This window comes from Haplochromis burtoni, unplaced genomic scaffold (genome assembly GCF_018398535.1).
Source record: "Haplochromis burtoni strain Fernald_Lab_line unplaced genomic scaffold, NCSU_Asbu1 Contig_36, whole genome shotgun sequence".
NCBI classification, from domain to species: Eukaryota; Metazoa; Chordata; class Actinopteri; order Cichliformes; family Cichlidae; genus Haplochromis; species Haplochromis burtoni.
The window spans coordinates 3028830-3055070 of NW_024582397.1; the positions used below are offsets into that span (position 1 = coordinate 3028830).

The 26241-nt window shown below is 42.2% G+C and overlaps 2 protein-coding genes across 8 annotated transcripts; both read right to left on the reverse strand.

Annotated features, from left to right (window-relative positions):
- Nucleotides 1-1021: 1021 nt before the first annotated feature.
- ehd2b (EH-domain containing 2b) lies at nt 1022-7625 on the reverse strand. 2 transcript variants are annotated; one of them, XM_005936786.3, is made up of 8 exons: nt 7332-7621; nt 7198-7260; nt 5614-6079; nt 5302-5478; nt 4218-4333; nt 2736-3148; nt 2466-2630; nt 1022-2344 (listed from the first exon to the last, which is right to left on the reverse strand). In XM_005936786.3, exons 3-8 carry the CDS (start codon nt 5832-5834, stop codon nt 1796-1798), a joined length of 1641 nt encoding a protein of 546 aa, XP_005936848.1. In that variant the 5' UTR covers nt 5835-6079; nt 7198-7260; nt 7332-7621; the 3' UTR covers nt 1022-1795. The 2 variants fall into 2 exon arrangements, with proteins under 2 accessions (XP_005936848.1, XP_005936849.1); XM_005936787.2 differs by having other exon boundaries at nt 4236-4333; nt 7198-7625.
- A 514-nt stretch (nt 7626-8139) lies between these two features.
- On the reverse strand, nt 8140-25088 carry bicra (BRD4 interacting chromatin remodeling complex associated protein). 6 transcript variants are annotated; one of them, XM_005936782.2, is made up of 15 exons: nt 24990-25088; nt 21269-21314; nt 21120-21165; nt 20472-20537; nt 18143-20209; nt 17794-17952; nt 15892-16491; nt 13768-13960; nt 13588-13685; nt 13266-13400; nt 13112-13164; nt 12871-13019; nt 11646-11740; nt 11442-11547; nt 8140-11313 (listed from the first exon to the last, which is right to left on the reverse strand). In XM_005936782.2, exons 2-15 carry the CDS (start codon nt 21307-21309, stop codon nt 9500-9502), a joined length of 5622 nt encoding a protein of 1873 aa, XP_005936844.1. In that variant the 5' UTR covers nt 21310-21314; nt 24990-25088; the 3' UTR covers nt 8140-9499. The 6 variants fall into 6 exon arrangements, with proteins under 6 accessions (XP_005936844.1, XP_005936843.1, XP_005936842.1 ...); XM_005936781.2 differs by having other exon boundaries at nt 11442-11544; nt 17785-17952; XM_005936780.2 differs by having other exon boundaries at nt 17785-17952.
- Between the last annotated feature and the right edge of the window lie 1153 nt (nt 25089-26241).

Here is a 26241-nt window from a genome sequence, read left to right on the forward strand (position 1 = left end):
TGCAGTGGTAGCTTGATTTGAATACCAAATATTTGAGATGGTTTATGACCCAGAATAACTATTTACATAACAGACAAGCACTGTTCAAACTGCTATTGGGATTTTTTTTTTTTACTCTCTAAGAAGGTGTTGATAGCTGTGACTTAATAATATACAAGGAGAGCATTTTTAGTCAAGAAACTGCATGTCTTTATGATGATTTAGCTGTTTTTTCCACACACATCACCTCACACTTTTTCTCTCAGATACATAGAAGAGGGTGTGGTAAACAGCAGGGCTCACTCGGGAACAGTCCAAAAGGGGAATTTTAAGTTCTTTCATAAAGGTACAATGTTTAGATCCTGAGGAAAGTTAGCAGACCCTAGGAAAGGAGATATTAATAACTCCCAGTCCAGCCCACCACATTCTTCACATGTGAGTCACTGTAAGCTGGAGAGCTGCGAGGAAAGGGCTGCATTGCCTCTGTTTCTCATTTGTGTTTCTTTCCATGGAGGAGTGGAAAAAGAAGGCGGGGAGGCCACTCCTTCTTTAGGAAAGCCTGAAACTCTTATGTGAAATACGCAGCTCTACACAGGACACATTCACGCTCATACCACATAGTTTACACCAAAACCAAACACTGTGTGCTGGGAGGCTAATGTGAATGTGAACATAGAACTAAACTGGGATGAAGGGGTACAAATAGACTGCATGTGTATGTGCGAGAGAACGAGGGGCAGAAAAAAAAGGCTTCAGATGGTGGGAACGACAAGGGAAAGAGCCTCGGAAAATGGTGGTATGGGGACTTGGCAGAGGAGACTGTGAGTCACTGTTTATGTGGTCTGTCACTGAGAGACCAAGTGAGCTTGATAAAACACAAAACGTTGTTGAAAAAAAGAGTCAAATCAAACCCCCATAGCTATTACTTCCATTTTAGGTTATTTATTTTCAGATTGTAGGCATTTTGATAACTAAGTTTAAAAGCCTTTTCAAGTTGTACAAAAGTTTTTGCTTGTATGAAAGAATAACCAAAGACATTAGACACAGTCAGGTAGTTTTATTTGGTTACAATGGTTGTTAACATAAGAACAGTTGGCAGAGCTGTGTACAGTAGTCAGTAACATGGCATTCATTCAGTCTAGTTGAGAATGTAATGTTCTTTTATGCAACGCAGATCCTGATCCTGCACATACAACGTAAACAGCGACAATTTACAAAATAATGTATAAATTCAGCACAAAAATGTGACATGTAAAGCATCAGAGTGAAATGCATTCAGATTATTAGATTTGTACATGATTGTTCTGTTACATGGAGAAGAAAATGCTGAAAACACAACAAAATAAGTCTAAAATAAATTTCTAAATGATGCTTCACTGGACTGATCACATGTGAAAAAAGGCATATTCCTACAAATAATCTCTAATATCTAGACACTGAAGGAATGTTAAAATGTTTAAAAAAGGTGTTTTTTTTTAAGAATAAAATTGCTCTGGAGTTTTTAAAAGTACATGCAGATTTTTGCTCGCTTAGACTCAGCCTTTCATTTCTGCTCAGCAAATATATATTCATCATAAAAAAGCCAACTTTGAGGAGTCAAAGGGAAGAAGCAAACAGATCCTTTGACTTATACACAATCCTTTTCTGAAAGCCCTTGTTTGTCGACTTATATTTAAATACAGCATGTTCATTGTGCAAGATTATAATCATTCTCAGAGGAAACGTTGCATACCTAACATGCAACGTTTAGATTTGGGTCTGCAGGAAAATAAGAGCAAATACAACAGTAGCATAGGTGTGACAGCCAGTAGATGGTCTATGCATCAGAGCCTTTCTGCCTGCGTTTGGAGGGTGGGATCAGACGGGTGGGAAGCTCAGGGGGAAGACCATGACCCTCCAGCTTGACCTCAATTAGGTGGCTGGCCAGGGCAAATTCTTCATCATCCAACATGCCATCACGATCGACATCTGAGAGCTTCCAGATGCGACCCAGAACAGAGTTGGGCAGGCGGGAGCTCACCATCCAGTCCTTTGCCTTGGTGCCGCTTAGTTTCCCCTCGTTGGGAGCAAGGTTGTAGAAGATTTCATCATATTTGGGCTTGTCTTTGGTCACCACCCAATCTTCCTCCTCCTCACAACCCTCTCCATTTTCCTCAACAAAGGGGTCACCTTCTGAGAAAGGTCCAGCACGGGTCCCCAAGAAGGCACCACCCTGCACACCTGGTTGATCACCTGCTTCCAGCTCCTCTTGCCTCAGGAGGGGCATCAGTTTGGCAATGTCACTGGAGAGCAACTCATCCAAGGATGCCATCAGATTAGGCTTCAAGGATTTGAACTTGGTGAAATCATGAACCATCAGTTGTTCCTTTAAAAATGAGAATAATGTGTTAGTCCTTAGATTAATAGTTACATTAGAATAAACTTTCCTGTTGTAACCACAAGTTAACAGAAGTTGCTTGTAAACAAAGCCAGTGTTTCAAACAAACCTGCATCTTAGCACAGTCTGGAAAGTCTCCAGCAGAAATGTTGTGCTGAAGCTGGATCTTGGAGAAAATAACTGGTAGCTGATAGATCAGATTCTTCTTTTTATTATCCTTCCTGAAGACAGAACGCATCTCCTGCTTCAGGTGGCTGATGATGTGGGCGTGGACCTAGGATTTAGAGAAATAAAACACACAGAGTGCACCAATATGACTTTCTGAATAATCATTTAATGAAAACATGCTGAGACGTGAACAAATATGCAACTCGCTCACCCTAACCAGACGTGCTCTCTTGACCAGATCATTGAGTTTGCGTATGGCTGCATTTCGAGGAAGGTTTTGAATATCAGCAAAGAGATCCTCCTCCTCCAGCTCAAACAACTTACGGTTGTCGTTTACCAGCAATGGCTCTGCCCAGAAGGAGCCGATATAGACACGTAGAACCTCTGGAGTGCCAAATACCTTCCCCAGGGACCACATCAGGGCACCATACACTCGCATCAGCTGCTGGGTGCCCACCATGTCTGCTTTGTTTAGCACCACACGCAGTTTGTCTTCGTTGCCTTTCAGGGCACCGATGGCCTCAGAGAACTCATCGGATATCTCTAGCTTGTGAGCATCAAACAGCAGGACGATGCGGTCCACACGTTCTGCAAACCAGCGCAGTACAGCTGGGAAGTCATACCCTGTTTAAACAAAAAAGATGCAATCACTGATTCATCCGTAGACCTTAATGTGGAGTATGCATTGAACAAACAAGGGTCAGGAGAGGGAAGAAGGTCAACACAGACACAAACCCTAAAGATTATAATCTGTAAAATCCCAAAGACTGAATTTCCGGTCACAGAGGCTTCATTTTTGTGCAAGACATAATGAAAAATAATTCTTTGACTTAATGTATGAAAGTGAAAGTCTAATAAATTAGTTAATATTTTTTCAGGCACTGGTTGATCTGTATCAACATGATTCTACTAAATCATAAGTTCATCAAAATCCCCCCAAAGAAAACACATTCCACATACTTTTTGTGGGATGGCCACATAGACAGTTTTGGTTTTTATCTTTTTTGGTTTTAAGAAAGCATCTCTAAATTTTTGATAACTGAACTGTGGTACACACAGCACAAGAAAAGCTAAAAAAAAAAAAAAAAAAAAAAAAGTAGTAGCCTACTTTTAAAAGAGCATCTCAGTATCTCTGAATAATCCAGTCCATTTTTTGTTGAGTGAGAAACTGAGACTTCTCTTTTAACATCTTATTTACTTCCATCCTCTTAGGATATAGAAGCAAATCTTGCAGATGAATATTTTAAAAAATTCTAGTGATCAAACCAAAACTGTTTACATGGCTAGATACCACCAGCGGTAAGCAAGGAAATATGTTTTCATAATTTGGGTATACTGACACTTTAAACTTGTTAGTTGCTCATGCAGATTGATTGGAATAATGGTTTGCTTGGAGCATGAGTGAATATTAAATTAGAAAAAAACAAAATGGTGTGAGGTGATTGTGATAGTTAATGCTCAACAGTACATTCTTCCAGATGTGCTCGCAGAATTGACTGCACTGTTTCTGTTCCTTATTATGATTTTATGGCTGCTGTGTACTGCAGAGATGTTTTTTTTATCTCTGCTGCCAAATGTCATTGCAACAGAGCATACTGGTCCCATGAGTTAGCCAGGCGTGCCAAGGAGATGAGTTTGTGAGCTGATGTTCAAGGACGTGTGTCTCTGCAGGCCCCCCATGCCCTCTCCTCACCTTTGCCTTTTCCCTCACCTCGGCTCACTCTCTGTTTGGCACCAGACAGGATCCCTGGTGTGTCAATAATGCTGATGCTCTCCAGAACCTGGTTAGGCATTTGGGCACACTGGAATCTAGCATATTCATCAGCAAACAAAGAATGACATAACATTGTTTAGGAGTCTAAATTATGTGGAAATAGTCAATTCTTATCAAAAAAAGCCAGAGCGATCTCAGGAGCAGATTGAAAGCCACTCTGTCCACACACCCTGTCCCTCCCACTGAAGGCCATTGTGTGCAAGCAGGCCTCTTTTGCTCTGGGCTTCCTGAAGGAAAATGACCATTACTGCCAGAATCAAACAATAAGGCCTGCTAACGATGTGGGGCTTAGAACAACACCACTGCTTCCTGCAGCTTATGGGCTTAACGAGCCCACTGGTTCCTAGAACAGGAAGTCAACGCAAAAGGAGAGACGCAAATACATTCTCAAACATACCCTGCTGAGGGAGACAGGAACGCATGCTTGGAAAACTTGCACCAGAATGTCATGATGGAGCCCATTAACAGAAGCACTCTAAGTTCCTGTCACTTCTGGCCTGCGTGGCTATGCCTCTAGTACCTCACTTCACTGTAAGACGTAACTTCTTCCTTGGCTAACAACAGTGGAAAAACATCAGCTTGGGCAGTAAACATGACAGGAATAAACGTCACGTTTGTCCTACAGTTTCTCCAGTCCCTCCACAGTCTGTGACTTCTGTGTTTCTCTTTACCCTAAGAGGCTGTAGACCCCACTAACCTTAGTTTTCAACTTTAATACATTGCAGTTCCTGCCTGAGTACATGAACTTTCATCACCCTCTTGGGTGATATCGCTCTGTTTCACCATTTTTCCACAAATAAGGCAAGTGCCTCCTCCTCTGAAATTTGGCACAAGCGCTTGAAATTCCAGAGCTAAAACACTCTCTGTAATCTTAATATCTCCTTCTCTGTTTTCCCTCGATGAGTTCTCTCACCTGTTCTGCCTATTTCATGCTAAAATGTAACTGTCTCGCTTAGTGGGGAAAAAAATCACAACGCACTGTGAATAAAAGCCAGATTCTCACCTGTTGAGAAAGGTGTTTCCAAATGGATTGAGTTTGCGGAAAGGCTTGTTAGGGTCTACAATAAGGGCATTCCCTGGGATGACTGACTCCACGTCCCCATGCATGATGGCAGTGAAGCAGTCAGTGGTGGGTTCAGGACCTATCCTGCTCCCAGGAATATCCTGCTCCAGCAGATACCTGTAAATCAGACAAAAAGCTTGTAGTTTGTTTTGTTTTTTTGTTTGTTTATATTTGCTGTCACTTAAATAAAGTAGAAATACTCAGGAGATATAAGAATGGGCAAATGTATACCATAGCATTGTAGTGTCTTACTTGATGAATGTTGTTTTTCCAGTGGAGTACTGTCCAACAACTAGCACCATAGGCTTATTGTCAAAATCTGCATCCTCCAAACTAGGAGAATGGAAGTCATGGAATCCATAGTACTGCTCCAGAGGCAGCAGTTTCTCGCGGTACAGGGACTTCAGTCCCTCTGTCACAGTGTGGATCACCTCAGGCGCCTTCTTCACATTCTTTCTTCCCCAGCGTGACATATTGATTGACAAGAGGATAGAGAGCTTCTTGCAAAAATCAGTGTCAGAGTTATATCAGTTGCTTGGAGTTATATTTCCTGTGGCCAAGCCTTGGAAAAACCTTCAGGTGTTTCCTGTATTTATACGAATGCTGCTCACTTGTCCTTGAGCCCTTCTCTGCACACACTTAGAGAAACGATAGGGCTGGTGTTTAGTTTAAAGTTGGGAGTTTCTCCTTTGAGTCAACACACTGAAACCTTTAGATCCTGAAACGCAGAGAGAAAATGAGGCAGGTAGAGGTTTAATTAAACAGAAAAAAAGAGATAACTCCACATCCCAAAAGAAACCTGTGTGTGCTTGATCAAAGTCTGCCACATTCTAGAGTAACAATGTGGAATCTAAAGCAAACTTCAGCCGACCCTCAGTCTGCCAAGCATTTTCAGTGGATGCCTGGAAAAAGTTGGTGTTCATGTTGGAAAACTTGCAAACCCAGCCCTGCATCAGGATTTGCTCAGGCACAGCTCATGCCTTTACAGTGAAATGAGTAAGACATTCTTTTATCTGCTGCAGTTCCCCTAAGTGGAACATGTAATTCGTGCACAGACTGCTCATACAAGGAGACATAGTTAGTGTTCTAACATCATAGAGATAGTGTTCTCATGGAAAAACAAATGTAACCCTTGAGTAATTATCTTTTTACAGCAGTCTATATAAACAGAAACCCTGGATTAAGAGTCAAAGGCATAACTCATTATAGAAAGAGACTGACATTAAGGAAGATAGGCAAGACACATGTCAACAGATGTTAGCTCATCTGTGAAGAGCTTCTCTTGCAAATCCAATTTAAACTAGGATATTAAAAAATCTCCCCCCGAGGAAAACAGTAATCACAGTCCTGACATGTCATAAGACCAGTGTGGAAAGCCCTCTTGTCAAAATGGCGAACCCTGGAGATCTAATGGAGAGGCATTAAATGTAGCCATTATATACAAAAGCTCTGCTGCGGCCAAGCTGTACGAGTAAACGTGGATTTATGGTCTCACTGTGAAAATCAAAAAGCTGGTTTAGGCTTTGGGATCCGTTTATAATGTTTAAGGATGAAGGAAAATGCCTCGTGGGTTTGCACACCGGAATTGCAACAAAATTTTGGACCTGGAACATGGAAAGTAACATTGAAATGTGCAAGAGCAGCAAGTATCAGGGGAGTGAAAAATATCAGAAGCCTATACAGAAAGTTATTTAGCTACTTTATAAATTGTTGCACTCATTATATACCAAATCAAAGCTTAGTTTTCCCTCTACTTTACAATTACAGCTACATATTTTCAGTTAAAATGCAAGCCAATCATTACTGCCACATTTAAAGTTTAAAAGGAGTATTTACCAAGTTATTATGCAGGCTTCTTCAGGGAGTTCCCTCCAGCTCTCCAATCTTGCCCTCTGGAGCCTGGAAAATATTTTGGCTTAAGGAGATGAAAACAGTCTCTTGGGGAGCTGCAGCTACATGTATGGGTGTACCTCTCACAGCAAATAGGAACCCTCAGTGGAGCGTCAATGCAGCTGAATTAGAGGATCGTTCTTCTCCTGGGTTTAATGTGTTTCAGATGAGCTTCAGATCATCTGGAAAGGGTTCCCAATCTGCTTGCTGAAAATACCCAAGGCAAACACTCAGACACACAGGCGCACCACACCGAGGATTTTTTTTTCTTTCTCTCTCTCCTTGCTTGCTTCTCTAAGTTTAATACACCTCCTCTTCCAGGGATGCCTGGCAATATGTGGGCAGCATTAACACTCTACTCAGGGCAAGGATGAACTAAGTCGTGGCTAGAGGGCGTGGACTGGAGGAGGGGGTTGCGAATAAATAATTTGGGTGGAGTTGCTTTTTTTTAAAAAAAAAAAAAAAAAAAGGACAAAACCTCCCACAGTCCTTATGCACATTTTAAATATATACAACTTCACTCTGCAATCTTTTGACTATACCTTGGAAACTCCTTGTTTTACAATAGTTGTATTTCAGTATAATCACATGCCTTAGATTTAGACATGCTAGTCCCCCACCCCCCATGTAAAAATGACTTATTCTTTCCAAATTCTGCGGATTCTCCAAGCAATGACGCATACAAACCAGCTCTATGATTTCACTTCTATGCACCACCTGCTGACTGTCTGATAGAGAACACACCCCAGTGCTGAAACCATTACCACCATCTCCTCCTCCTGACTATCATACAGTCCTCCTCGGTCAGCGTTAGTAAACGAAAGGAATGCAGCCTCGAGTGGTGGAACAGAGTTGAGGAATAAAAGAGCAGAGGACAGGACGCTGCAATATTTCATAAAAGAAGCAAGGTTTAATTTACAGTTTTACTAAATGTACATTTTCTTTTTAAAAAGTGTCATTATACACAATAAATACAATACAAAATTAATCTGTAATACTATACTTCAAATTCTCTCACGGTCTTTTTTGTACATTATTATTGTTCCTTTTTTTCAATTTCAATGCTTGTGCTGTGTTTGTGTTTGAATTGTCCACCAGGCTTATACAAAGGGGGGGAAATAAAAACAAACAAACAAAAACAAAAACAAAAACTCAAGTGAGGCAGGCATACAGTGACAGGAAGATCCAAAAGACAGAAAACACAGAAACCTTGCCTGACCCCTGCTGACTGAAATGCATAAAGTCCTAACCTGGCATCACAGGCAACAGGGGGTGAGTGGAGGTGCAGTCTAAAAACAAGAAACTGGAAAATCATCTGACAATAGAAGCAGAAAAAATGCATTTCTTACAAGTTCATTTACATCCTGACAGTACAACAGCATCTGAGCAGTCAATTTCAAACCAATTTTACAAACGTTTAATTTTTTCCCCTTAACATTTACTTAAAATAAGAAAAGAAAAAAAGACATGATATCTGTTTAAAATGGAGACACACAGAGGTTGATGGTACTCACTTTTTTCAATTCAAGAGGAGTTTACCTTAAGACCAAAGCAACTGATATTTAGGGTTAATACACTACATAAAGAAGCGTGGTCTTGATAAAGAGTTGGACTGCTTCATTTTAGCATTTGTTGTTTGCATCTCTGGAGCAACACTATCTTTGTGATAAGAGAATCAAATATGGTAGGTCCAGCAGCACACTGGATGTATTATGACTGTTTACAGTACTACACTGCTGTAACCTCTTTGGCCTTTCTTCTGCAGCTCTCTTAGTGAAAAGCTGTTACCTTTTAAACTGTTTGAATAAGATGCCTGATGCTCATTACGACACTGATTAAACCAGAAGATGAACCGCTGTGGACAGAGACTGGTGCTCAGACCACATGAAAGGAATGTATGAACAAGTGAATGAGGGAAAAAAAAAAAGACCAAAGTGAAAAATAAAGACAGAATTAGAGAACAATAGTCACTGACAATTTCATCTTGTTACTCGAATTTGGCTGAGGGAGCACATCTGTCGAGCATGTTCAAGTCTGCAATTCACCATTTTTGACTATGTTTGTATTTCCATCATGGGGCAACTTTAGACTGTAAATGACAAAGAAATGTTTGGACAATTCAAATAAACAAACAAAGCCAACACAGCCTGGCAGAGTACTACAGTGATACTGTTTTCACAGTGCCCCTTTCCCCTGCCTCGTTAAACTGTTTCATAGTTCCCCTTGTGAGTCCGAGGCTGAGGGGCTGTTATCTACTTTGAGTCTGGGGCACCAGGCTGCCGTTGTGGCCGCGGCCACCAACCTGAGGGTGCTGGGCCAAGGAAGAGGACGAAGAAGCAGAGGAAGAGGATGGGACTGAAGGTCTGTGTGATGAGGGCGCTGAGCCCCCAGGGCGCTGACTTTGGTGTTGGTGGGGTCTGCTGTTGCCCCCTTTAATATGGTGTCCGCGGGTAGAGGGTTCCTGCTGCAGATTAAGGATGCTGTCAATGGCGCACTGCAGATGCTCATTCAGTGAGTCATCTGGAGGGCTGCCGCTGGAGAAGCTGGCGTTATCCATGTCAGGAGAGTCTGACTTGCAGCGTTTGGCAGGAAGCAAAGAGTCTCGTGTGAAGGAAGACTCTGGCGACGGGGGCCCAGGGGCATGCTGGTCCATTCTGAATGTTCCTCCTGCCTTATGTCGATTTTTTCCACTCAACCTCTTATATTTACTTACATCTGTCTCTTGGTCTGTGTGCTCTTCCCCTCTCTCCTTGGCCCCTTCTCTGTCTAGAAGCTGTGGGAGATGATGGTGTTGCGTGGTTTTGATACCACGACTAAACACATCCATTTCGTCCAGCCCCTGCACTGCACTCCCCAAACGGCCAGTTTCGTGGCTTGAATCTGTGTGAGTGAGTAAAGCCTCCCTGTCTCTCTTCTCTACCTTCACACTTGCTATCACTGTCCGCTCTGAGGGAGGATTTGAGGCCTCGTGTCTGGGGGGTGATGGTGTGGTTCTGGGGTAGGACAAATTTTCATCTCCTCCACCTGGGACACCAGGTCTGACCCGAGGACTAATGTTTTCCCGGTAAGTTTTTCGAAGGGGAAGACGGCAAGTTGTCTGTGAGGAAGTGGCAGTAGAGGCAGGGTGGTGTTTGACCCCACCTGTGTCGTGGTGATCCAAAGTCCCATTCATTTGAATGGAAGATGAGGAGGTGGATGAAGACCAAGTATGGGATGAAGAGGTGGAGGAAGATGAGGCTGAAATGGGGGGAACACTTCCTCTCAGTGATGGGTTACACTGAGAGGTTGATATTGTGACTGACAAGCCAGACGAAGTAGTGCATACAGGGGACTGAGTTCTGATAACCGTGGCCGAAGGGGTTGATAAAGGGTGAACCTTCGCTTGTGATACAGCAGCTTCAGACTGCGGCTGAGTCTGGGACATAGACTGGCTGCTCAGCTGAGGTTGAGGTGTGTGCACTGGGTCTAAGGCAGTGTTGTGGACCACCTTACTGAACCCCGTTTGATCCTGCTTGATCTTTAGCTTCAAACCAATTCTCCTGCGAGCCTCATAGGTCTTGATAGGCGGTTTGCTCGTTCGCTGTGGAAGAGCATCATCGTCATCAGCCGTTTGAGAGTTTGATGTCGAGGATGAAAATGAGGATGACGATGCTGGAGTACGAACTGTAGAGATCTGGCTAGTGGGTTCAGCCACTGGCTTGACTGGTGGAGCTGGAGGAGGAGGACAGCTACTGGACCAGGACACAGATGCACTGCCTCCACCCTGCTTTATCACGAGCTTGGTAGGAGGGAAAGGGGAAAGAGAAGGGGCCGCAGAAGGAACTGAGACAGGAGAAGGAGCAGGAGCAGAAACTGGTGTGGGTGCAGGCAGAGGGTTTGGGGCAATGATTGGAACAGGGGATGGGATGGCAGCAGGAGCAGGAGCAGCAGCAACAGCAACAGCAGGCGCTGGAGCAGGGACAGCAGCAGATACCCCTCCGCTCACTGGGGTGGGTTCAGCAGATGATAATTTCTGCTGGGATGAAACACTCTCCAACATTCGCACATTTGCCACAAACTCTTCTGCAAGTAAATAAACAAATGTATAATTAAAACACACCTTCTTTATTTTTGAATACCTACAAAATTTTATTAATAATTTTTTAAATTATTTATTAATAATTTAATAACCACAGACAGTGGTAAAATACCTGGCCTCTCCTTTGCCAAAATCTTGTCCTGGTTTAATGCAACCTTCTCCTCTTGAATGAACATCCGGTCGATCATCACCATCTCTGCCGAGGGGCCCAGTCTCTGCTCATGTTCATATGCCAAACAGCATCACTTTTAAAATCAATTCAGGACAAAAACGCACTAAGAATGCTTGCAGTGAACATGCTGATTTATAAACTTACTTTTGACTCTGCAAAGAGCAGGTAACGATATTTATCCAGCATGGCCTGAGTTCTTTTCAGCAGCTGGCTGGAGACCTTCTCAAATTCATCATCCACTGTGTAAAAGAGAACCAAATTGTTGAAAATTCTCAACTATAAATCAAGCAATACATTGGTAGCTAGGGATGGGTACCGATATCCGGTGCCACGATGGCAGCGGTTCTGACATAAACGGTAGTAACCAGACCGAAAAGCAGCGCACATTTCGGTGCTTTTTTTTCTGAGATGTCATACACTTTGGATTCTAGCCAATCATTTTACGTTTCTGAGGATAGTAGGCGGGTCCAGGTACGCAAGTTCTTTTAGAGCAGAGCTACAGATTAAAAATGCCCAAGGCGAAGCGGTCAAAAGTCTGGCTGTACTTCACAGCAAAAGATGCAAACTCAGCAGCCTGCAACAAGTGCTTTAAGGTGATACTGTGATACTGTCAAAGGAGGTAACACCTCAAATCCGATGAAACACCTGGCGACGTATAGCATTTTGTTAAAAGCCGAGAAATGCGCCGTATTTGATAGCTTGCTGCGAGACCTCACACCGTGCACATCTACTGCGGGTGGGTTGCCTGTTATCGGACCCGGAGTTAGCAACATCCCCCAAAAACCCGAAGAGGAGAGTCCTGGCCCCTAGCCCTGCCAGTGTAGCAGAAATGATGACGGATGATGATGATGGCAGCAGCAGCCGTTCTTCTCTGCGTGAGTAGCTTAATGTTGTTCGTGTGTAATTTACGTTGAGTAGGCTAACCATGTTATTAAATTAATGCATGTAAGGTGAACTAGCAAACACCGTCGTAGTTACATGCGGCTGTCTTCTTTTTTGATGGCAGATACTCCCTTCACCCTGGCCAAAAAGGCTAAAATGACCAAAGAAAAAGTGGAAAACAGCTAAACATGAGAGGTTTTTGGACAAAGTTTGTGTTTTTTCCATTGTTTAAGCACTGCTTCCAGCCAAGAGTGATACCATATATGCCCCATAGCTGCAGAAAAGGCTAACATTATTATCTTTTTACAAACAGCTGAACATGAGAGGTTTTTGGACCAATTTTGTGTTCTCCATTCTTTAAGCACCGGTTTGAGCACCGTTTAAGCACCGGCACCATTTCAAAAGTACCGGTTTGGTACTGGTATCGGATAAAACCTAAACGATACCCATCCCTATTGGTAGCTTTACAAAAGAGGCAATTTGTTACCTCTTTGATAATCTTGAGAAGAGTTGGCAGTTCCCTGGTAGAGATGGTAAGGCAGGAGTCTGTGCAGTGTGTCCTCAAATGAGCAGAAAGGGGCACTGTAGTTTGGGTGAAGCACTGAACCCTGATGTTTCCTTAGCTGTTCTAGCATCCTGCAGTGAAGTGTGTAAAATTAATACTGTTCACAAATATGGCTTTTAAGAATCAATTAAAAGAAGCCCTGGAAAATTACCATGGAACATACCTGGCTTCTTTACTGGGCTCTGCGCTGAAAGGCATTTTCATTATTGTTGTTGTCTGTAACAGGAACAAACAAATATAAAGTGTAAGGGTTAAAACCCTTCATACTAAAACTTAAATACCAGAGGCAGTACAAACATGTAGCAACACTCATTTACCTGAGCTTGTATTGAAGCTGGGGGCTGTGGAGCAGGCATTTGAGTCAGACTAGCTCCCAACACCTGTATCTGCATGCCACCTTTCCCCAGAGTCACCCCTCCAACAGAGCTTATCACTCCTGGCTTTGGCTGAACCTGAGAAAGGAAAACAAGAGCGAAATTTAAAAGCAGAAAGTGACAAAACATACAAAAGGAATGTATTGGGAAAATACTATCCCTGTTAAATTTTATATTCACTGACAAAGGTGTTAGAGCAGCACAAAATAACGCCAGGCAAATACCACACATATGTTCTTACTGGGAATTGGGTTATATTACATACCTGTGCAGGCTGGGTAAGGCTGGCAGGAGTGACAGTCTGATTCACCATTGCTCCAGCTTGCCCTTGGGCTCCTGAGAATACCTGTAAGTCACTTGATGCTAGCAATAAAGAATAAAGATAATTACAAAAGGAAACACTTCAACGTCTGTTTTGCATCACTGACAATAATTAATGTCTAACCTGTAGGAGTTTTGACAAGCACTGATGTCGGCTGCAGCATTGAGGGTAGCTGAGCAGGTGTACCAGTGCTGGCTGATGATGATGCAATCACCACTTTATCAAGAGGCACATCTTGCTGGGAACTAAACTGAGTGGTGATTTGAGGCTGAGGCTGAGTAGGCTGCTTAGCTTGTAGCATGATGTTCTGCTGGACCTGGAAATACCATCAGGACAGATATATTTGTACCTACATTCAAAATATTTTGGAGCATGCTTAGGCTCCTAATTTAGTTATGCTGATATTGTACTGGTAGGTTTATTGGTAATGTTCACAATGTATTTAACCCAACTGATAACAGAAAAAAAATCATAAATGGAACTAAACTGAACAAAAGGAAAATAACAACTAAGTATATACAGTGAGTAATGAGAGGTACACTTCAACTGTGAGAGACAGAATGTGAAAAAAAAATCCATGAATTCCACATGGTAGGATTTGTAAAGAATTTATTCGTAAATTAGGGTGGAAAATAAGTATTTGGTCACCTCAAACAAGGAAAATCTCTGGCTCTCACAGACCTGTAACGTCTTCTGTAAGAAGCTTTTCTGTCCCCCACTCGTTACCTGTATGAATGGCACCTGTTTGAACTCATCATCTGTATAAAAGACACCTGTCCACAGCCTCAAACAGTCAGACTCCAAACTCCGCCATGGCCAAGACCAAAGAGCTTTCGAAGGACACCAGGAAAAGTATTGTAGACCTGCACCAGACTGGGAAGAGTGAATCTACAATAGGCAAGCAGCTTGGTGTGAAAAAATCAACTGTGGGAGCAATCATCAGAAAATGGAAGACATACAAGACCACTGATAATCTCCCTCGATCTGGGGCTCCACGCAAGATCTCATCCCGTGGGGTCAAAATGATCATGAGAACGGTGAGCAAAGATCCCAGAACCACACGGGGGGACCTGGTGAATGACCTGCAGAGAGCTGGGACCAAAGTAACAAAGGTCACCATCAGTAACACACTACAACGGCAGGGAATCAAATCCCGCAGTGCCAGACGTGTTCCGCTGCTGAAGCCAGTGCATGTCCAGGCCCGTCTGAAGTTTGCCAGAGAGCACATGGATGATACAGCAGAGGATTGGGAGAATGTCATGTGGTCAGATGAAACCAAAGTAGAACTTTTTGGTATAAACTCAACTCGTCGTGTTTGGAGGAAGAAGAATACTGAGTTGCATCCCAAGAACACCATACCTACTGTGAAGCATGGGGGTGGAAACATCATGCTATGGGGCTGTTTTTCTGCCAAGGGGACAGGACGACTGATCCGTGTTAAGGACAGAATGAATGGGGCCATGTATCGTGAGATTTTGAGCCAAAACCTCCTTCCATCAGTGAGAACTTTGAAGATGAAACGAGGCTGGGTCTTCCAACATGACAATGATCCAAAACACACCGCCCGGGCAACAAAGGAGTGGCTCCGTAAGAAGCATTTGAAAGTCCTGGAGTGGCCTAGCCAGTCTCCAGACCTCAACCCCATAGAAAATCTGTGGCGGGAGTTGAAAGTCCGTGTTGCTCGGCGACAGCCCCAAAACATCACTGCTCTCGAGAAGATCTGCATGGAGGAATGGGCCAAAATACCAGCTACTGTGTGTGCAAACCTGGTAAAGACCTATAGTAAACGTTTGACCTCTGTTATTGCCAACAAAGGTTATGTTACAAAGTATTGAGTTGTATTTTTGTTATTGACCAAATACTTATTTTCCACCCTGATTTACGAATAAATTCTTTACAAATCCTACCATGTGGATTCATGGATTTTTTTTTCACATTCTGTCTCTCACAGTTGAAGTGTACCTCTGGTGCAAATTACTGACCTCTGTCATCATTTTAGTGGGGGAACTTGCACAATCGGTGGCTGACTAAATACTTTTTTGCCCCACTGTATACAGAAATCGCATATATTATTTTTCCACGACAATACAAACTGTACTAGTGAAAGCAACTTAGCATGTTGCTGAACCTCAGAAAAAAGAATAAGTCAAAAATACACACAGTGATTTTACAGTCAAGATCCCTAATTGCATGCTAATTACGTTACAAGTTTTCAGTAAGAAGAAATGTGTAACATTGTAATGATACCTGGTGAAGCCTTTCCAGCAGCTGTTTCTGCTTAGGTGAGGGTTGAGAGATGGCTGAAAGAGTCTGAATTTGTGCTCCTACTAACTGCAGATTATGTTGCTGATCTGATGTCAGGCCCTGGATGGGAACATGAGTTTTAACCACAGTGGTGGCACAAGCGCTGACAGGAGCTGCAGTGAACTGATGTTGTGCAGGTGGAGGCTTCGGTGACTGTGACATAGGAGGCATGTCTTGTTGGTAAGGGGTAGACTGAGAGGCCGGCTGAGGCTGAAGTTGAACTTGAATGTGTGTCTGTTGGGGTGGCGTTTGCTGTGGCTGGCCCTGTAGAGCTGGTTTGGGGGACTCTGCAATTTGGTTATGGACAATAAAGAGTGGAGGGTGAGATGAGGGTGTGCATGAGCGAGAAGGAGTTTGCGACTGTGGCTGAGGCTGAGAGGGAGGGCGTGACTGCTGTTGGTGGTGTGGTGACTGGATCTGCTGGCTCAGAGTAAGAGGAGACTGGGAAGGCTGGGGACTTTCTGCCACTGGTGGTGCTGTGGCAGGTGGACAAGGAGACATTCTATGGATCTTCAGAGGCTGCTGATGTCCACTGGAGGGTACCTGAAGAAGTGGAATCAAAATACAGTATGCTTATCTGATTCAAGGGAGCAAACAGTTTAAGGAAGAATGAAATCAGGATATTAAGCACATAAAAAAAGAAGAAAAATCACATACAAAAAGTCTATAGCGAATAAGTTTCCAGGACACAATCTGAGATTTGACACAAAGTAGGGTTGGGCGATATGGCTTTTCACGTTTTTGACATCAATATTTATTATGATGTACTATATGTATGCATCATAATACTGAGTTTAATACTTACACCTAGGTTAAAAATCCTAATTGCAAATATCATAATATACTCAGACACTTTAAAATGAAAAAAAGAAACAATCAAATAAACTAATAGATAATAATACAGATTTATCACCCAATCCCGACGTACACAAACACAAGTAAATAACGACCAAACAAACACAAAAGCAAAGTGTTAGAATTAAAAACTAATAGATTTTAAAGTAAAAGTAGTAGAAGCTCACAGATTTTATTTCTAGCATTTACACATAAGAAGAGGGCAATGATTATTTAGCGAGCCAAAAAGAAAAACTGTAGACAAAAGCAAGAAATCAAGATCTGTGGGTCTGTGGTGGTAAATTAGGAGGTGATCTGCAGACTTGAGGGACGAGGGATAGGTGAACATGTCATTTTGGTTTTGGGGGGGCTCATTACCCTGGTCACACTAGGGGACAGAGGGGTGAGAGGTGGAAGATAGTGTGGAGTGAATCAATTCATCAGTCCTTAATCAGTAATGCAGCAGATGAAGATGAGTTCATTTACTGTGACTAAGCAGTGTTAGTGAAGAGATTATTCTAGCCTTGCTGCTGTAGGCAGAAATCCAGAAAAGGCCAAAAAAGATTAGATCTCGTATATTTCAGCATGCTAAAATATATAGTCCAATTATACCATAACTTTTGCCCATTTCAGCTTTGAGTCAAGGATGTTAGAACTGATTAAAAATATCAAATGAATTAAAAAAAAGAAAAAGATATTCCTTTGAATATTGTTTGCCAGTCCTAAATTCAGAGTAGTTAGCACGCAATAGGTATGGACAACTGGAATGATCATGCCTTTGCATGTAATTAAGCAACGTAAGAAACACACAGAAGCCGCAAGCCAACAATCATATTTGTTCTTTGGAAATGCAGAGCAAGGGTGAGCGCCATAGAAGCAATGACCAATGCAGAAGAGAGGTACAGAATAGTAAGGAGAAAAGATAAGATATCCTAACATTGTTGTGGAGGCAGCAGCAGCAGCAACAAGGGGGTGGGGCTCAACATAAAGGGGCATTTCTACCTGCTTTACCATAGGGGAAGGGCTGTGGCTCTGGCCCACCCAAGAGTCAGTTAATTGGCTGTCATGGACAGCAGGGGCCGGAGTAGGGATGCTGTTGCTGCTGACGATTACAGATGCAGGTACGCCCACAGAGGGGGTTGACTCATTCTCTGTTTGGTGGTGCTGCTCCTGATTGGAGTACATTTACCATTTCAGGATGAGGGAGGGAAGGAAGGAGGAAGGGGATTGGAGGGAAGGGGGAGTAAAATAGTAAACCAAAGAGGTCAAACCAAGATATCACTCCATGCATGTTATTCATCTTTTTAGACAATGTTAACTGAACACAAGGTAAGCAAAAGTTTTAAGTTTGAACACTGACCTGTTGAAGAAACATTTGCAGAGACTCTTGGCTCAGGATCATGCTGGGGCCCTGGTTGGTGAACAGTAACCTCCCTGGACTTTGCTGAGCCTGAGGGGGGACCAGCCCCACTGCTGTGACAGAGGAAGAGGTGGAAACTGACATGGACGGAGAGGAGGAAGATGCAGTGGTAACCGTGGACACAGTAGAAGCCGGCTGCATGGCAAGGATAGATGGCTGTGGTACAAGCTGCTGAGTGGGATGAGTAGCCTGGTCTGTGGAGCTTCCCAGCACAGTTACACACTCTCCAGGCTGTCCTTGAGCCATAGTTGCTGCTACTGTGCTGCTAGGGACTCCACTTGGCTGAGGCTGCAAGGCTGGCTGAAGGCTGACAGCGGGGCTCAGTCCTTCCACCTGGCTCAGCATGGTCAGGGGGTTCTGAATTGGCATGCCCTGTATGACTGTCTGGGCATGACCTGAGACAGTCTGGGTCTGTGTCTGATTTTGGCTCTGAGCCAATGTGACAGGCATCTGAAATAGGGTAGGCGTGCCCATCTGGCCAGGCTGGAGCTGAATGGGTGCAGAGAGGATGTGGGCTGCCCCAGGATGGCTCTGCGACGTCAACACCTGACCCAAGTTGATATTCTGGTTTGCAGTTAAAATCTGGTTTGCAATGATTTGTCCACCAGGACCCTGGCTTGTGATGATGTGGCCCCCGGGGTGCTGGGTCAGGATCTGCCCACCTGCTTGCAGCTGTGGCAAGAGAAACTGGTGGTTCTGACCTTGCAGAACTGTCTGAGAAGGAATAACAATGCTGCTAGATTGGTTTAACAAGTGTACACTCAGGGGCTTGCCAGATGGTTGTGCTGCTTGTGGCTTGAAGAGGGTTTGCTGAAACTGAGCGCCTTGAGTTGTGGCTTGAGTACTCAGGACAACATTGGAGCCTGGCTTTCCTGTCAGGAAGGCTACATTCTGAGCAGCAGAAACTGGAAGTTGCTGCAGCCCTAGGGCCTTGTGGGCATCATTTTGCAAGACTTGGGGTGCTGGCTGTGGCTGCTGTTGTTGTTTGAAGAGTTTCGGTTGGATGGCTCCCCCCTGAGGGGGTTTAGGCTGAATAGGTGGTGGTGTGCGCTGGATGATCACGTTCTGCATGATTTGGCCTTGAGGTTGTGTCTGGGATCCTATTCCTGAACTTAGAAGGGTGTTGCCAAAACCCACAAGCCCAGCAGGAGCAGTCATTGTACCACCACTGCTGCTGTTTGTGCTGCTGACACAAACAGCCGGTCCATTTAAAGCTGGGGATCCGAGAGTAGCTTTATTACTTTGGATCAGAAGTCCACCTCCTGAGCCTCCAAGCCCTGGCTGAGGACCAGCACCTGATACCTCTGGCCCAGACTGGTGTAACTGGTAACCACTCATGGCTTTAGCCAGGATTGGCTGGCCAGACTGATTGATAGTCATGACGGTAGGCTGACCCACAACCTGAATCTGTCCAATACCCAAATGTCCAGATTGACTCCCATTAGAAAGAGCCTGAAGACTTGAAATGGGTTGAAGCGTCACATTTCCTAGGCCCACTTGCTGCATAAATGGCTGAACACTGATTGCCTTGTTCATGACCTGGGATTGGAGTTGAAGGCCCTGTTGAGCAAGGACTGACCCTAGCATGTCAGTTGTGGCGTTGGGGGGAGTAGCAGTGGTGCTCGTGGCTGACCCGGGAAAAATTGTTGCTGCTCCCCCAACACCAATGCCTACACCAACAGCACTGTTTCCAGCCCCAGCAAGGCTGGCATCAGGCAGTGTCTGAACCACCTGTGTAAGGCCTGGAATTCCAAAGGAGCCCAGGTCCAGCTCAGCTTCTGCCTCCTGTAAGCTTTGCTCTGTGATGTTGGCTTCAGCCAAACTTTGCTGCAAGATGTCACATGGCTCATGATTTGTCCCAATGCCATTGCTCCCACCTTCTCCACCTGGGGACCCTCCCAAGATGTCATCATCCTCCAAGAAGTCCAAGTCAACACTGACTCTAGGAAGGCCTGTTGACTCATTGGCCGACAGCTGGGCTGTAGGCTGGACCTCTGGAACGTGGCCCTTCAAGGAAAGGAGGAAAACGAAGAGGAAATAAGTGAAATCAGGTAACACGTAAATTTTCATCACTAGATATGATGGTAAGGGGTGGAAATGAACAAAGTAATGCAAATACAAAAACCCCACACAAATATCATGTCAGAATGCAGCAAAACAAAGCCTGTCAAGTGTAGGTTTGTTAGTAGATGGGAGAGGAGTAATAGGTGAAGCATGCGACATATATAAATAGAAAACAGAAGGAAGAGCATTGGGGGATTTTACTCACCCCAGTGGCAGAGAAGAATGAGCTGGAGGGGTCACTTGAACCATCCAAAAGGTCGTCAGTGTCCAACTACAGACACACCCACAAAGGATAGGAAAGATGGAAACCAAAGGCACCCAAACCAGCAGGCAAAAGTCACCAGGACAGATAAATATACAAACCATCAGCCAGGGGAAGGGCAAGGAAAGGACAGAATACAGTCCAGGAAACCCAGATTGTAAAAGAACCAGTAAAAGGATAAGTGACAAAAAGGCAAAATGATAGGTGTAATACAGAGTTGGGAAGCGTTAGTATTATCGTTTCTCATTTTGTGAATATGCCAAATAAAAAGGGAAGGGAGGCTGGAACTACAAATAGTGCAAATCAAAAGCAAAGAAAACCATTAAGCAGATACAGCAATAAGAAAATTACATGAAAGCAGTGAGGGAAGCAGGTTTCAGAGTGCATTAACGTGTAATCTAAAGTGACTTAAGTACAGAGTCACACTTCACTAACTGATGCCAGCACTAACAAAAATATGCATAATTATGACTCCTCATCACATCAATTACAAACTCACTTTTTGTAAATAGAAATCATAAACTTAAAAAAAAAGGAGACATCTTTCTTTCTTTTCTTTTTTAAAAAACACCCTCCCCCACTCATACTCACATGGGTCTCAGATCCATGAAGAAAGTCATTGAGAGCTTCTGGGTCACTGCAAGAGAAAACAAAGTGAATCTTCACAGTACAAGGGAAGAAATGGCTGACCAGGTTGTGATGAGATTTAGCCGATTTTCATCGAGTCATCATTAACTTACCAAATTACATCTAGAAGGCACCTGCCGTCTTCATCATCCATGACAACTGTTAAAGATGAGAAATTGTTTTTATGACAACTTGATTTATTTCATTGTCAGTGCACGCTTTAATTATTATTATTATTATTTTGATAGGGCAGTAGGGAGCAATGCAAAAGAACAGTGAGAGTGAGGGGAATGATACACAAGAAATGTCCAGAGTGGACTCGAACCCAGCCATTTTTGTCTCCATGTTTACACAGAAGCTGATTTATGGCTTGCCACACTTGATAGTGAACTACAGAACAGTGATGTTTTTCAAGTCCTATGCTTCTTCAGCATGACAGGAATTAATTTCATATGATTATTTAATATTACTAATCCTTAGAAGTAACAAATTTTTGTTAATTTTTTTTGTAAAGCACTGCAAAGTAGCAATAAAACATATTTTCAGCACTGCTTGTCATCATGAGAAAACGTCAAAATTATTCTATTGGTGCAAATATCATAATCACTATTACTTTGTTCCTAATTAACTTAAAAAATAATGAAATAATATATTTGTTGCTCCCCGTTGGACTCCTGGTTATCACTCGGTTTCCAAACAGATTAATTTGTTTTGCTTGTTAACCAAATTTAAACTGTCACAGCATCTGGGGGCGTGACTTGGGGTTTTTAGTGAGAGGCAAATAAACACCACTGTAAAGAAAACAAGTACACTGGATTAAAAAACTAAAGGCAAAATTAGCGTACTGCTGCAAAAAGAAACTAAAGAAAAAAAGAAAGCAAAAATATTTCTGTTACCTCATTTATCTTGTTTTCATAACTGTTGGAAGTCATAATTGTAATTGAACATAGATTTGAGTTAGCTGCTCACTCCTTAGAAGAACTACAAAAAGAAACCACAGATCTTAATATTATGTTCTCAGATCGTTAGTTTAGACAAAGAGGGGGTTCTAACTATATTCAGTTAATGGGCCACATACAACTGAATTTGATCTCTAGTGAGCCACACCAGTAAAACAATTTCACAATAAGATACGTTCCTTTTAATTTATTAGAGTACAACTAAACATTTAACATTTAATTACCTATCGATGTGCAACACTGATGAAGAACAGCCTATACTAGCTTACAGTATCTCTCTAAAAGCACAAAACCTTCTAATTCTGTTTTTAAACTGAACTAATGTATTATTTTACTCTTTATGACTAAAAATTTGTCAAGATACAGAAATACTTTCAATTCCAACATAGTTTAGGGTATGGATTAAGCTGTAATGTAAAAATGTCATAACTCTACCAGGTCTAGAAATGCATTTTATTGAAAAATCACAAGCATTAAAAATCTAAACATTTTTCTTGCTTCCAAAGCTATCCAGTAAGCTGGACTAACCATCATGGTCATTTGGCATCCAAAAAGACTAAGTTATATTTAAACACTCAGTTCAGTTCAGTTCATTTTTATTTCAAACATATACATTCACCAACATTTCATAAAATCTTTCCATGTAGTTGTTTGAAAAGTAGGCAGAAGTATGTACTTATTTAGCCCTACCCCCTCAGGTTTACATCATCATCATCTAAATTTGAACAACAAAAAACATTTAATTACAATGCCTTCAACTTAGAACATAACATCACAAAAATATATTTTCTCATGTTCAACTAAAACTATATTTAGATTTGCTAATTTGCAGAAGAAAATAAACATCAGTTTAACTGCTGTCTTGGGTTAATTGCATTTTCTTCATTCTTATACTTATACTTATAATTTCTTTTCTGAGTTTTATTTTAAACTGGTTTATATCACTACTGACCTTTATTTCTTCTTTTAATTCATTCCAGAATTTAACTCCCGCTATTGAAATAGACATCCTTTTCAATGTTGTTCTTACTCTTTGTAATTTTAAATTCCACTTCCCTCTAAAATTGTACCTCCCTTCTCTTTCTAAGAACCATTTACTTATTTCGATTGGGAGCATCCCTTCTCTTGCCTTATATATTATTTGCACCGTTTTAAACTTCACCAGATCCTGGAATTTTATAGCTTGCGTCTTAATGAAGAGTGCGTTTGTGTGAGCCCTATACCCCTCCTGATTTATTAGTCTAATAGCCCTTTTCTGCATTATGATTATAGTCTGAATATTACTTTTATATGTATTGCCCCAAACCTCTACACAATAACTCATGTATGGTAATTGTAAAGCACAATATAACATATACAATGTTTTCCTATCCAGAAATTGTTTTACTTTCCCCAAGACAGCAATGCCCCGTGCTAACTTTCCCCTCACATAAGTGATATGTGATTTCCAACAGGCCTTATGATCAATGATCACACCAAGAAATTTTATGGTATTAACCCATTCTAGATATACATTATCAACACAAATTTCAATGTTAATGTTTTTCTTATAGTTTCCGAATAACATAAACTCACTCTAATTACTCTTAGGTAGTATGGGCTACATAGTTAGTTAATAACAATATTAATAAACATTTATGAAGTCCATCACATTAATTTCAAAGTCCTTGATTTTCCCCTGTGTGTTTTTAAAATTCAAATTATGAGTAATGACTCATTAAATCATTACATCACCTATCACTGTCAGATATTTCGGTGTCTTGTTAGGATAAAGCAAGCATGACGTGATAAATAAAATATGAGGTCCTTAAAATTATAAAATAATAATAAAGTTTACAGTTAAATACAGAAACTGATTTTCAAAAAATTCAACGTCTTTTAACACCTACACTTATCAACAACAGAAATCCCCATGTGGTAAGGAACCCATCGAGATACCAAGCAGAACTCATATTTGTTAAAATCCGAAAAAACAGCGGATGGCAATAGACAACAAACTGAAAACGCGCGGTTTTCGCTCCGCCTGCAAAGATTTCGAGAACGGGCTCTCGCCTCCCGCTGAATTTACCACAACTCAAAACACCAGCTGTGCCTTTCGTTTCCAACAACACGAAAACACCATCTCAAATCAGCTTCCACGAGTTTACCGAGACCTATAAAGCGACCGTACACCCAGTTGCCGCTCTGAAGCAGCAGCAGATCGTAGCCATTGCTCGGTTAGAGCGCAGCTAGTACGCAGGATATGAATGGAGTCACTGCAAGAGGCTTGCTACATGCTAGCTAGTGTTTTCAAAGAGCTTTGCATGTATATTTCGCTTATTACTCACAACACGGAGTATTTCGTAGCCACACTGCTGACTTAAAACACTAATTTAACAAAACGTTTAATTTTAAACCACTGTTTTGCCTCTATTTTCAGTCATTTTAACGCATCTGGGTTGACTTTCGTTAGCCTAGCTAGCTAACCAGCTAAGCCAACAAGCTATCAACAATATTGAGACGTACAGCTAGCTTGAGGCTTTGACATTCAAAACAAACCAGCGAGTGACACAATTTTAACACCCCTAGTGCACAACGATGCCTCGATTTGACAAAGACAAGGCAGTATTGTCTGATTTGAAGCGTAAACGCAATTGCGTAGCTAGCTATCTCTCCTTGTAAGCAAAATATGAGTTAATGTTGGAATACTCTTGGATGAGGGGGGTATGCTTGGGAATTCGGTGGAAAATGAGCATGTTCGCCGGTTCGTGCGGCAGCGTGGCGCTTCGATTGCGGTAGCTGTGCAGTTCGTGGCTCGCGTGCAGTTCGCGAATATTGCAGCTTTGTAACAGTTTTTTGGATTAATAGAGAAATTGCTACATTGTAACAAACTCACCCGAGACGATAGAGGTGCAGGCAGCGCGGGGTCTCCAGGACAGCCTCGCACGGGCTGCTGTACAGGACCCAACTACAAGGCAGGAAACAGGAGACTTCCGGTTTGCCTGATTGAAATCTTATCCTCCTGCGTATACCGTGGCAGAACTTTTCTTTCGACGTGCTTGGCAAAGTTTTTTCGTACAATTAAACACATTTCTCAGTAAATTTGTGGGGCTGTTTTTGTTTGTAAAGCTGAAGTCTGAAATTTAGGAAAAAGGACTGGAGATTTGCAGCTGATATCGCGCGAAAAGCTAACCCTTGATGTTTAAAAACGAAGTAAATAGCACATACCTGGAAACGTCTGGGCCTGATAAGGCACATCCCCGATACAGTTGCAGTGCACTACTAAAAATTACTAATCTGTGCATCCTTTAATATAAAGTAACTGAAGTTATGCACTACTTTTAACTACTAATTATTTGTGTCCTATAAGACTTAGTCTTGTAACTCCCTTATTCTAATGTTCCTCCATTTAGGTATTTGTGGGTAAGTATAATTGGATTATAATTTCAAATAAAATACATTAAAATTACATTTTTGCTACAGGGGGATTACACCCTTAGTCACGGATTGTGCTATAAAGTGTTTATCAGTCAAAGTAGCCTAGTACAGCTCACAAAGCAAGCAGAAATAGTGTACCAGTTTACACAGCAAATCTGATATGAATTATTTGTCTGATAATCAATATCCATATATACATATAGGATACTGCAGTTATACTGAAAAGCGATAGGCCATATTGGACCGTGTTAACTTTCCAAACAATGTTTAGTGTTCTGCCAACACCTGCTGAATGTTACAAACATAATCAGGTTTGCTCACCTGGACAATGTGGTGACCCTGAAGTATGCTGTTCAGCATTATAATGTGCAAACGTTTCTATATGGTCCATATCAATAATATTGTTTGAGCACTGCTAAACAGAGCCAAAAATAATTTCAAAAACACAAAAAGACACAAATCACATGAGTAATTATGTCAGGAGGATTTGTCAGAAGCTGCTACAAATAAAATCACAACTATCACTATTTTTAACATCCATTTTGCATGGAAATGAAGGAAAATAAAAGGAAATGAAGAGTTATTCCTGAGTGTGTGGTCACTTCTTTTCAGATTGTATGCCCCTAGACTTGGAAAATAACCTCAACTCTGTTACAACTTGATGGCAGTTGCTGACTGATTACACTGAAAAGACATGCATGCAGTGCACT